Source organism: Chinchilla lanigera, unplaced genomic scaffold (assembly GCF_000276665.1).
Source record: "Chinchilla lanigera isolate Chin_1 unplaced genomic scaffold, ChiLan1.0 scaffold00371, whole genome shotgun sequence".
Lineage (NCBI taxonomy): Eukaryota > Metazoa > Chordata > Mammalia > Rodentia > Chinchillidae > Chinchilla > Chinchilla lanigera.
The window spans coordinates 1-12,171 of NW_004955772.1; the positions used below are offsets into that span (position 1 = coordinate 1).

Here is a 12,171-nt window from a genome sequence, read left to right on the forward strand (position 1 = left end):
ACACACACACACACACACACACACACACACACACACACACACTCACGCACACACACACACACGCACGCACGCGCGCGCGCGCGCGCGCACACACACACACACACGCACAGCATCCCACACAGGATTCCCAAGAAGAAGCACACTGCCCTCCAGGCCCACGCCCCTACAAGGAAAGGCCGCAGGAAGCCTGCAGAACAACCCTTCCGCTCAGAAGATGGCTCCCTACCACACACCCTCTCGTTCCAGCGGGCAGAAGGCTGCCCCTGCCCTGCACTGCGTGCTACCCCAACCTCCAAAAGCCCTTGAGAGTGGGCTGAGGGGGTGGACCAAGGGTTGGGAGAGAGGAGCAGCTGCCCTTCCTCCCCAGCCCTTCAAAAGCATCCGTTACGCCCTGCTCTCCTCAACCCCTGGGCCCCTCCGTCCACCTGGCAACTGCCCTCAGCCCAGCCCGGCCGGGGGGCGCTCAGGCTCCCCTGGGGCCCGCTGCCGTGCGCGTGTCCGGCGGCCCAGCTCCCGGGCTCCTCCTGCTGGCGTCGCGCTCCTCCTGGCGCAGGGGAGAGGGAGCCAGTGCCTGTCCCAGCTGAGTCCCTGCGGTTCCCACCGGCAATGCCAGATGCCAGGCTCCAGGAGCTCCTGCCCCCTCTGTGAATTTACCTTCCCAAAAGACAGTGCCCGCTTCCTGGCACCCCCCTCTAAGTCCACACTCTCTGCTGGGGGTCGGGGGGACCAATCCATTTTCAGAAGGTGCTGTGTTGAAGCTGCAGAGTACAGAACTGAGAAAGACCTGCCTGCTTTATGGCTTTATTTTCACAATGTAAATGCCATATAAAAAGCACAAACTTTAAAACTTGCTTTAAGGGAATGAACGACCAGATCAATGTGATTGAGACAATTTCCTTATAAGGACAGCTGGGGTGCCTGTCCCATGCAGCTGGATGATCTGGGTGTATTAAATCAAGGGAGACTAAAATAACACCTTCTTGACTACTAGTTAAGATATTACCGACCATTCTTCCTTGGTTTGTGAGTAATACTTGGCAGTGCCTCCCCCGTAGTCCCAGAAAAAGTGGAGGGCTAGCCCCCTTCTCTAAGTTCATAAATCCCTGCAGTGGGAAGGCTCATTTGGCGGCTTCTGATGCAGATTCGCTTTTCTTTTCAGCAAGTGTAGACCCTTGTGTACCAGGCAGAACATCATGGTGGCTTTCAAAGGAGTCTGGACTCAAGCGTTCTGGAAGGCAGTCACCGCAGAATTTCTGGCCATGCTTATCTTTGTCCTGCTTAGCCTGGGATCCACCATCAACTGGGGTGGAACAGAAAAGCCCTTACCTGTCGACATGGTTCTCATCTCTCTGTGCTTTGGACTCAGCATTGCCACGATGGTGCAGTGCTTTGGCCACATCAGTGGTGGCCACATCAACCCTGCTGTGACCGTGGCCATGGTGTGCACCCGGAAGATCAGCATTGCCAAATCTGTCTTCTACATCGCAGCGCAGTGCCTGGGGGCCATCGTAGGAGCTGGGATTCTCTACCTGGTCACACCTCCCAGCGTGGTGGGAGGCTTGGGAGTCACCACGGTAATCTCTTACACTCTTCTTTTCAGACTAGGACTCGCTCCGGGCTGCCTGCAGACTCTGCTAAATGATATCCTGGTAGCCTTGAGAGAGTCTTACAGTTGCTCATTTATTCCCAGGGATTTTTTATGATTCTTGATAGAGTAAAAACAGTCTGGTAACATCAAAAATGCTCATAGGAAATCACTGTTTGCTCTCAAGAAACTTGAACAATAACTAAGTCTAGGTGACACAAAATGCTGTCGGATTTTTCCCTCTTTCCCATCATAGTAACTATGCTATGCATTTATCACAACTATCTTTTACAATTATTTGGTTATCAACAGAAGAAACAATCACGTTTCTTTTCATACTCACCAAATTTAACATGATCTGCATAAAGGGTCGCACTTATGAAAACAAATTGATATAAGATCCTAGTTTTTAACTGGTTAAGAATATCATTAGCTGAGTTCCAGAGTTGACTTAAATGCACATGCGCACACACACACACACACACACACACACATATACCATAATCTAAATTTTGAGATACATATTAATTTAAACCTAATTAATGGATTTAATCATTGCCTAATAAAATTATAAGTCTCTCAGGAAAGTTTTAGAAGTGCAACTGTGGCACATTTCGCTTTCTTGACAGAAAATGAAACTCAGCATAAAGTCCTGCTTGGTCATTGTAAAAGTAATTATCTATGAAAGCCCAAAATGAGTATAAATTTATTTCTTCTTTTGGGGAAAAGGAAAGGCTGGAGGTGTCAACTGAGGATAGTGTAGAAGACTTAAATTAGTTATTACTTTCCATCCAGATTAACTATGCCTGCCGTAATGATAGGTTGTCACAGATATGTGGTTCAGATGGACTATTTTTCTCTCTTCAGGTTCATGGAAATCTTACTGCCGGTCATGGTCTTCTGGTAGAGTTGATAATCACATTTCAGCTGGTGTTTACTATTTTTGCCAGCTGTGATTCCAAGCGGACTGATGTCACTGGTTCAATAGCTTTAGCAATTGGATTTTCGGTTGCAATTGGACATTTATTTGCAGTAAGTTTCCAAATCCATTTAAATAATTGATCCATCTCATTTATCCTCACCCTAGTGCTGGCCTGGAGATGCTGTGTGTTACAGCTGCAGCTCTTTAGCATCCAGGCACATCTGTTCCTTTTAGGTGGTCATTTTACTAACTGTATGATGAGCATGTTAACATATGGCTCCTAACATCTTGAGGTTCCTCTAACTGACTTGTCAGGTAATGACAAATGGTGATAAAGGATATGTGTTAGAAGATCTCTTTCAACGATGTCTGAAGTTCTCTTTTTTTCTGTAGATCAATTATACTGGTGCCAGCATGAATCCTGCCAGATCCTTTGGACCTGCAGTTATCATGGGAAACTGGGAAAACCACTGGGTAACCATCGTGTTGAAAGTTCCTCTTGTCTTATAGATAGTTGAAGACAGTTATCCATGAGGCTCTTTCTTTTTTCATTATTTTGCTCACTAGTTTCTGCTGCATTCCCCCAACCTTGACTCTCACTTTATTACATCTTTCATAAAGACTAGGGACACTCCACCACAGATATGCTGCAAAACTTCTCATCTTGTGTCTGTTCTGGGCCTTCAGTAATAGTTTTTGTCATCATTTTTTAAAGCACTAGTCCAGGCACATATCTGAAAGACTGCAGCAGAATACTTGATACATGGAGGTTGCCTATATGGAACAAATTAAGGTCAGGATGGTGCAGTGAATGTGGTGTTTAAATAATTGAAAGAAAAGCCTTCCCAACAATAACAGAAAGTAAATTTGAAAAAAAAAAAAAAAAAAAAAAAAAAGTAAAGAAGAAAAGTTTAAAAAGCATAATCTGTAGCAGAAATTTTTTTTTTTGGTTACAAAAGCATAACCCAATTAATAGTATGTGAGTTGGAAGCGTTTGAACTGCAGATGGTGTGGAATAAATGGTGCAAATGTTTATGCTATCATCACCATAACTGTAGCTGGAAAAATACATCACTATGAGAAAAAGAGCCACACTTTTCTATCTCAGGCCTAAGCTGCTTATGAATGTAGTGGCAACACTTCCAGAGAGGGATGCTATCCATTTTTAACTATCACAATCAATTTTATCTCCATGCTTCTGACAGCAAAACAATTAAATTCTTCAAATGAGTCATAAAGCAGTTGCAAAGGCCACTTATACACTAACCTACAATAACCAATAAAAATATAGGCTGGCTGCAAGTGGGGCTATTATCATCACTTATATGTTGTTTTACGATTGTTAAAAATTTATGAATACAACTATATATCATTTGTGTTTTGATCTTATGCATATGATGGTTATTGGCCAAGACCCACCCACTCAATTGATGTTTCAAAAGATTTGTCACATTAACAAAAATGGAAATTTTTAATGAGTAACATATAGACCATATGGTACTAGCTTATTAAATTCAAACTATTTTGTAACTAATATCTTTTAATTTGATTTATGAGGATTTGAAAATGTGGACAAAAGTATAAACTGACAAAATTGAAATGGTAGGAAAATTCTTGGCTTGCTGATTAGGTCAAAAATTCCACCCTATTATTTTCTAACAAATTCAATCTTCCTAGAAATAAATGTTCATTGTGTAGCGATGGATCTATGGTATTTAAAGTTAAACCACACTTATAAATAGATATACTAGAAATATCATCAAAATATTAGCTGTGATTTTTGTGAGTATAATGACATTATTTTAGTGTTCTTTATACTTCTATGTATGTTCTATAATTTAGCAATAAAAATTCTTACCTCTATAAATTTTTAAAGTTACTTTAACATATACATGACATTGTCTTGGAATAGCAATTTGGCACTGAAATTGTTTATCTTTGAGAACACACACCTACTTGTCTCCTTCTTAGATGTATTGGAGAAGGATAATAATTATTAAACCATCTCTCTTTTCTTTTCTGAGATTTAGATCCTGAGGAATAGTACAGATTTAATGAGATGTTTCCACAAAAGGAGAAAGCAGACGTTTAGAGGAAGGCTCTCATTTCTCCTTGGAAAGAGCATAGGGAAGATAAAGTCTCCTATTGGTTCATTCATGTTCAAGATAAAAAGCTTGGTTCTTACAGCCATTCTGCCAGCAAAGTGGCAGTGAAGGATATGTGCTTAGCTTTGGCTTAAAATTTAAATTTTCTTTAGATTTTACAATAATGATGTTTAGTGTGATTTGTTTCCAGAGAGTGTTTTAAGCATGAATATTCATCATATTTTTTTTTCAAATGGGAGTAGTGTAGTATAGTAGGAAACAGTATAATGGCTCAAAAGAGAGGATTGAAGTCAGGCAGACCTGAAATCCTAGCTTGACCACTTTTTAAGCCTGCAGTCTTCAGTGAGCTTCTCACCCTCCCAAGGTATCAGTTTTCTTACCCCTAAAATACAGGTAATAGTAACATCTATCTCAAAGACCAAAGATAGAACTAAGTGAGCTAAAACAAGAAAAGAGCTAATTATGGCTAGCTCCTAGACTCTCAGTAAACAAGGTTTCTATTTCCCAAGTCACTCTGTTGAATTAGCATCTAATACTTTATAGTATCTTGTGCTCAAAACTAAATGGTACAGTTTAATCAAACTCAAAACTTTAGTTTACTCTAGGTGCATAAGTGACATGAGTAAAACTTTCACTTATTGAAATCCTATGGTATTTCAATCAGTCGAAGCTTTATGGATAATAATTAACCATCAATCATAAATTCAAGACATTTTTCACCAAGTCACCACTTAGAGGAAAGCTCTTTGCAACACGAGAAGTAAACAAAACACAGGTTTTTAAATAGAGTTAAACCACCAAATTTTAAAGAGAAAAACCATGCAACATAAAGAAAATAATAATTTTTAGCAGTCTTAGTGACAGACATCTTTAAATTTTCAAAGAAGTGGAGCCTGTGGCTATAAATTAGAAACTATTCAGTGCTTTACAAGTGTTATGGCATCTTCACATCTATAAGATATGTTTAATTATAATCCCTGCTTTGCAGATGAGAAAACTAAGGTACAGGAAGTTAAGTGACTAATATAGGCAGTCACAAAATTGCTAAGTAGTGGAGGTGGGAGTCCCTTTATCACATGGTACTAAATAACAAGAGCCCCAAATGATACGCCCTGCTGTGATCCTGATCATGCAGCAAATGGAAGTAAGATGGCAATGCTGAGCAGGCAAAGGAAGTGCTCTCCACAAATTCTTTTCCTTTTCAGTTTTAGTACAAGAATTCTTAATGTTGGCTTAATGTATAGTATCCCCAAAGAGGAGCTATCTTTCAGTAAAGAATTATCAGAAAATTGAAAAATGTAATCAATAAAAGGAGAGAAGGAGAAACAATACTTTCTTCTTTCCTGTTCAAATATTATAATAATTTATGGATCTCTGGTGTGGATTTGTTATATTCTCTCATTTCCTATCCATCCTCTTTTCCATGACATAATTGTCCTTAGTTTAACTCAGCTAAATCCTATAAGCAGGAGTTGCTCCATGAAATACCTTTCCTTTAACACTCTATCCGCTCCCATTTTTCCTTCAGATATACTGGGTTGGACCAATCATAGGAGCCGTCCTAGCTGGTGGCCTTTATGAGTATGTCTTCTGTCCTGATGTTGAACTCAAACGTCGGCTTAAGGAAGCCTTCAGCAAAGCTGCCCAACAAACAAAAGGGAGTTACATGGAGGTGGAGGACAACAGGAGCCAGGTGGAAACCGAGGACTTGATTCTGAAACCTGGAGTGGTGCACGTGATTGACATGGACCGGGGTGAGGAGAAGAAGGGGAAAGACCCGTCCGGAGAGGTGTTGTCTTCGGTATGACTAGAAGATAGCACTGAGAGCAGACGAGATTCCTTAGAACTGTCCTCAGATTTCCTGCCACCCATTAAGGAAACAGATTTGTTGTAAGTTAGACACATGCAGATTTGTCATTTCTCATCATAGTACTCAGTCTAATCAGTACATATTTCATTCTTTACCAAGGAGGAAAGGAAGAAACCCATTGTGAATTTCAAATCTAAAAAAGAATTCTTGTAAAAGTATCCCCAAAGCAAATATGGACATAGTTTATCTACTTGCCTTTTGTTAATAACCAGTTTGAAATGTGTGTCAAGATTTGATTAAGTCTTGTTCTACAAAACATAGAGATAAACCCATCAGCTTACTCCTCCTCTGTGAGGAAACTGGTATTACTGATGATATTATCATTTGAATATTTGTTCCATTGAGTCAAGTTTAATAATAAGAAAATGCAGTATTGCCACAGGGTCATGCCCACTCAAAAGAAAAAATATAGTAAGTTCTTTCATAACCAACCCCTTACTTATAATATCCATAAATTATTATATAACATTTGAACAGGAAAGAAGAAAGTATTGTTTCTTCTCCTTCTCTCCTTTTATTGATTACATTTTTCAATTTTCTGATAATTCTTTACCGAAAGATAGCTCCTCTTTGGGGGTACTATACATTACTACCTCTGCAAAAGAACAAGAGCAATGGTCATTTTTCACCAGCTGTTTCCATTTTTATTGCAAATATCCAACTTTCAACCCCAATTCCAATTCATTATGATTCTTTTTCCTCCTCAGTATGGAAGACAATGTGGGCTAAAGCCCAGAGAATTGATAATAACATTTAGAAACCCTCTCTACTTACTAGTTCCACCTCCTAAAACATCTAAATCATTAGGGACACTATTGGGATTCAGGACAAGTAGACAGGAAATCTCACAGTGGGTCAGGGAAAAGTTACCATCATACAGAAATTCCAAGGAAAAGGGAAATCTGTACTCTGGCATCAAATGGCTGATCTGTTTTCAGTGCACATCCCCAAATGCATCACACAAAGTTAACAAACTAAGCTTTTAACCGTGTAACCACTTTGCTTATTTTTTTTAATTTATTGGCAAAACTGGGGAGTTTGTGTGCTTGTAACTTAGGTTATCTGTATTGAAACATTAGGTGAGACTTTTCACAAGAACTTAGCTACTTGATTCGTGACATGTTGTTGGTATTTAAGCCCTGCTCACTCCGGAAGGTACAGACTGGTTCTGCAGAGTCCTCACCTCCGCGGCTCTCTCACTTCTGTGACATTTGTTGATCTTCACTACCTGCGTAATGACATTTGAGCAAATTGAAATGTGTGTCCGATGAGGCAAGCCATGGTTGAGACAGAAAAGGGAGAGGCCATCCACTCTTTTCAAACCTTTCATTTGTAAAGGTATTGTATATAACCCAGCCCGATTTTAAAATGCTTTGTTACTGACTAGTATATTTGTTAAGGAAATTTGTGTTCTCTGCACTGCTTTGCCTTTTGTCAGTAGAATGTTTTCTGAGACCCCAAGTTTTATCAGCCTAACTGTCTAGTCTGGCCTTTATCTGAGACAAAGAGCTGCGGCAAATGTCAATTTTGCAGGGCAAAAGCTAGTAGTCGAAAAAGCAAAGCCCCATCACCGCAAGGAGTGGGCATGTAAATAGCTGGTCACAAAGGCTTTCTTCTCCGCGGCACAATTCCAACCGTGTGCCACTTTTTAGTGGTAATGGCAGTTGTGTGTCTGTGGCAGCAAGATAATGGACCATTATTAAACCTGATTCTCTTCGGTGCTAGGAAAAGGGTGATGTGTGGGAGTGCAAGGTTCTTGGAGTCATCACACCAGTCTCACTGGTGTCTTCACGTATTTTATGGCAGGTGCCTAAAGCCCGGCCCCTACATCACAGTTGCGTCCATCACACCGCTGCACAAGTGATAGGGGTCACTTCCTGAAGGGTGGCACCTGTAGAAAGTACAGGGCGAATCTGCCAGGGTGGTTTACGCCCTTAATTTCAAATATTTGCACAGTATGCCGCCACTAAAGGCATAAGATTGAGGGATGGTTCAGTTCAAAAAGTAACATCGACCATCAGCAAACATGTCAGTTCAAAAGTAAATTTAGTTAAAAAGCAAGAGTTCAACACATTTCTAAGTGTGCTTATAAAGTACAAGCTTCCACTTATTTTTATTCTGTTATGTGGTTTACTTCCTATATGCTCACTTTTACATTCATTTCCAATGATAGCAGTCAATAAACTAGAGGGTTTTTTAAAGTGAATGATATTTCTATAGTTTGTTGCTCAGCACCCAATAGCGTGTTGGGCACATAGTAGGTATTCCAAGCAAGTGTGTTAGTAAAAACATAGAAATCTCATTTGGGATTTAAAAATAGAAATAATGTTTTAATCCTTACTTTGGTCAATATTTAATGAAAAGCCTGATTTTGAGTACTGTGAAAGGGAGGCATGAAATGTGAAAACCATAAAATATATTTTTGCATTTGACTGTGTTTAGGGGCATGCAGTGGAAGGAAGCTTCAGCACTCTTTTTTTCTGCATATGAAACAACATATTTTGTATTTCACTCAAGGCTCTGCCAGTAAAAAGTAATGAAATTGTACCTTTCTAATGACATCTATGCAGCAGGGGTCTACTGCCTGGTGGATGGCACCAAATTATCCAAGTGTATTAGGAGACTGGGGCTTTTTTCTTTAATCCCTTCTTATTAATGAAGTGCATAGTGCCGCTCCCAGGAGACCGCAGCTGACAGATACACAGAGAAGAGATCAGAGAGGAAAAACCGGGAAGACATAAATGAATTATACCCAGTCATGGAACAGTGCCAACTGGTTCTTCCCCCAGGAGGAGTACACAAACACCCCAGAATTACATGGTGGCCCCTAGTCTGAAAAATGCACGTGGTTTGTCAAAACAGTACATAGAGGAAAAAAACATTTTTTAAGTTTTGGGGGTTTCATAAAAAAAGATCTTAGGGCCAAGATTTTGAATGTGGGTTTCCACTGTTGAAAATAACGTGTTCTTTCAGGAGTCCTCACCTTTTTACTCTGGAAGAAAATATTTCCTGGAACCTAAATAGTTGACACATTTCAGGGGCCTGCATTGTGTCTCTGCCATTTAACTTTTTAAATTCTTGTGTTTTCTGTGACCTAAACCTTTTCATACTGCAGTTCCTAGATGCTAGCTCAAGCTGCTGTTCAGTGTTGACTGTAGTACAAGGAGAGTAGAAATACTTGGGAAATATATATGATGCAAGTGAGCTATCTGATATAGTAGAGGCCTGACTCCATGTTTAAACTCGATAATGACAGGGAAATTCCAAAATAGAGGAGCAAATTCAAATGCTAAATTTAATCCTGATAAGGGTGTTTATTGCAACACATTCTGAGCATGCGGCAGAGAAATTGCCTTTGTGACAACAGAAGATGACAGTCTGAGCTGAATAGACAACCTTACCAAAAAAAAAAAAATATATATATATAAAAGCCAGTATAAATCCTGACCATCAGCACCATACAATGAGTTCAGAACACTTTATACCTGGAAGTACGTGTGTCTTCCCTAAAATGATTATAGCCTGAAAATCATTAAGAAAATAGGATTACTATCTGGATAGTATAATGTAACAAAAATCACTTCCTTTACCTCAGATTTTGTGAGTTCACACTTGTGTTTTAATGCCTGACAGATCACCCCAAAGCAACACTAACTTTTGAAACCTATGATTCTATGAAATACAGGGAAGACACTTAATTCAAAGATCGAACACTGTAGCCCCTCACTCTTGCAGATGACTACCGATGGCCTACAAAAGTACATATCAGATAAATGCTACCCAGCATGAGCAATAAGCACTGAGTGGACAAGCAGTTATAGAGCTACCTATTTATGTTGGAAATCAAAGGACTACAAGACACACCTACTTGTATAACCCCACTAGAATGCATTTCCAGCTTTTCTTCAGGATTAATTAAATAAACATGCAATTTGTGAAAATATATACACAAGTATTTATCATTTTTATGATCCAAATCATAATAAAATTGTAATTCATGATAAACCAGGGAGAATAAACTGAACATATGGTTATATTCACAATTATTTATTAACTGAAATGTTATTCCAGCATTAGAGTTAATGTTAAAGAGATTTAAACGGTAATGTCTAATATTTGGAATAATCTGTTAAGGTATTAGCACTGTGGTTGATTTCCATGAATTATGTTGCATCTCATACAACTAAGCTTGTGCAAATAAACTTCAGAGTGTTTTTTAAAGGTAAATATTGTGTTTGATTATGTTCAAAATTCATTTGCAGTTTTTGCAAATTAGAGTTTATGAGCTTCCTTTAGAATGAACAGGAGGTTTAGGTATCTGAATATAATCAACACCAAATGAAATGATGATGGAATCCATGAAATCAAAAGTATGTTTTGAAAGCCTGTAGAGTATACACTATGGTAGACTTATGTAGACAGTGAAAATTATGCTTGTTTCAGAACGTTCACATCCATGCAAAATGGGCCATGAGATATCAGCTGTCATCACTGTGAGTCTGCAAGTCAAGACCCAAACAACTGGGACTGGCACTGCTAAATAGATGATCTACCCTCAGGGCACTGGGCAGATTCTGCCTACCCAGATGGATAATGTGGGTTCAATGAGTACTGAGTTACCCCCTTGGATTCTTGTTTGAGGGCCTTCTCAATTTTGAGAGGTTATAGACTCTCAATGGAGGATGAGGACAATCATATATGTAGTATGAAACTCAGCCCATTAAGGGTGAATGATCCCTTAGGAGCCAGGTGGATATGTATCTCTCACAGCATTTGTCACAATGTAGTGAAATTATTTGTGTGGCTGTCTGTCTCGTCCACTAGATTCTAAACCCATTAAGGGCTAAGACTGCATCTTCTATATTCTATACCTTTACCCATTCTTACCACCACTCTTAGGCATTGAAAAGAGGCTTGACACTTCACTTCAAAGTGCTTGCTGTATGGACAGAGAAAAAAATTAATTAGTATCTTGCAATCATTAAGACACGCTACAAAGCATTATTCTTCAATCTAGTTGCTTCTGGCTGCAGAGTTGTGTGCTAAATGTTTGAATTCTTATAGTTCCAGGTAGGAGCCTGAAATTAGCTCAAACACTAAAGAAAAAGACAAATGCATACAAAGACTGAAACACTAATTGGATTTCTAAAATTTATACCTAAAGTGTAAGCAACAAGACATGTTTTCATTACTATATTTATACAATGGCCAGATGTTAGATGAAATTTGCCTCAGTGAGTATCTCAGCAAGAAAAGTATTTTAACAAGCATAGAAAGCTAGAGATAGAAATGTCAGCCTGCTTTTACATAATTATCCCACTGGAAAATGTCCAAAACAATATGTCACCTGAATTAATTTTTACTATTTTTTCAGTTTTTCCACTTCTTCATTATTTCAGTTTAGGGAAACACTGAGGACCCTAAAAAGCTGAATTAAATTCTTCTGCCTCCACAAGTTCAAAAATCTCTCAGAAGCTGTCCTATTAATGTTTGTAATCTTTTTGTACATCACAGTGATAGCATGAGGCAAGCACCCAATAACTGTAAAATGAGTAGAAAGATAAATGGGTGGACGGATGGATGATAAAATAAACACTCCAATCTTCAGGTATTGGGATCATTTGTAAGCAAGCGAAATCGTAGCCTGGATTCCTTCTTCCCTTTCAAGGATCATTTTCCACAGAAGAGA

General features: G+C 39.2%; 1 protein-coding gene across 1 annotated transcript; it reads left to right on the plus strand.

Moving 5' to 3' along the window:
• Positions 1–1,159: 1,159 nt before the first annotated feature.
• Positions 1,160–10,709, plus strand: Aqp4 (aquaporin 4; the record flags this gene model as incomplete). The annotated part of the gene is given in 4 exon segments (XM_005415104.2): positions 1,160–1,574; positions 2,453–2,617; positions 2,901–2,981; positions 6,141–10,709. Coding segments are annotated over 4 exon segments (940 nt in total), but the record flags the coding sequence as incomplete, so codon positions are not given.
• Between the last annotated feature and the right edge of the window lie 1,462 nt (positions 10,710–12,171).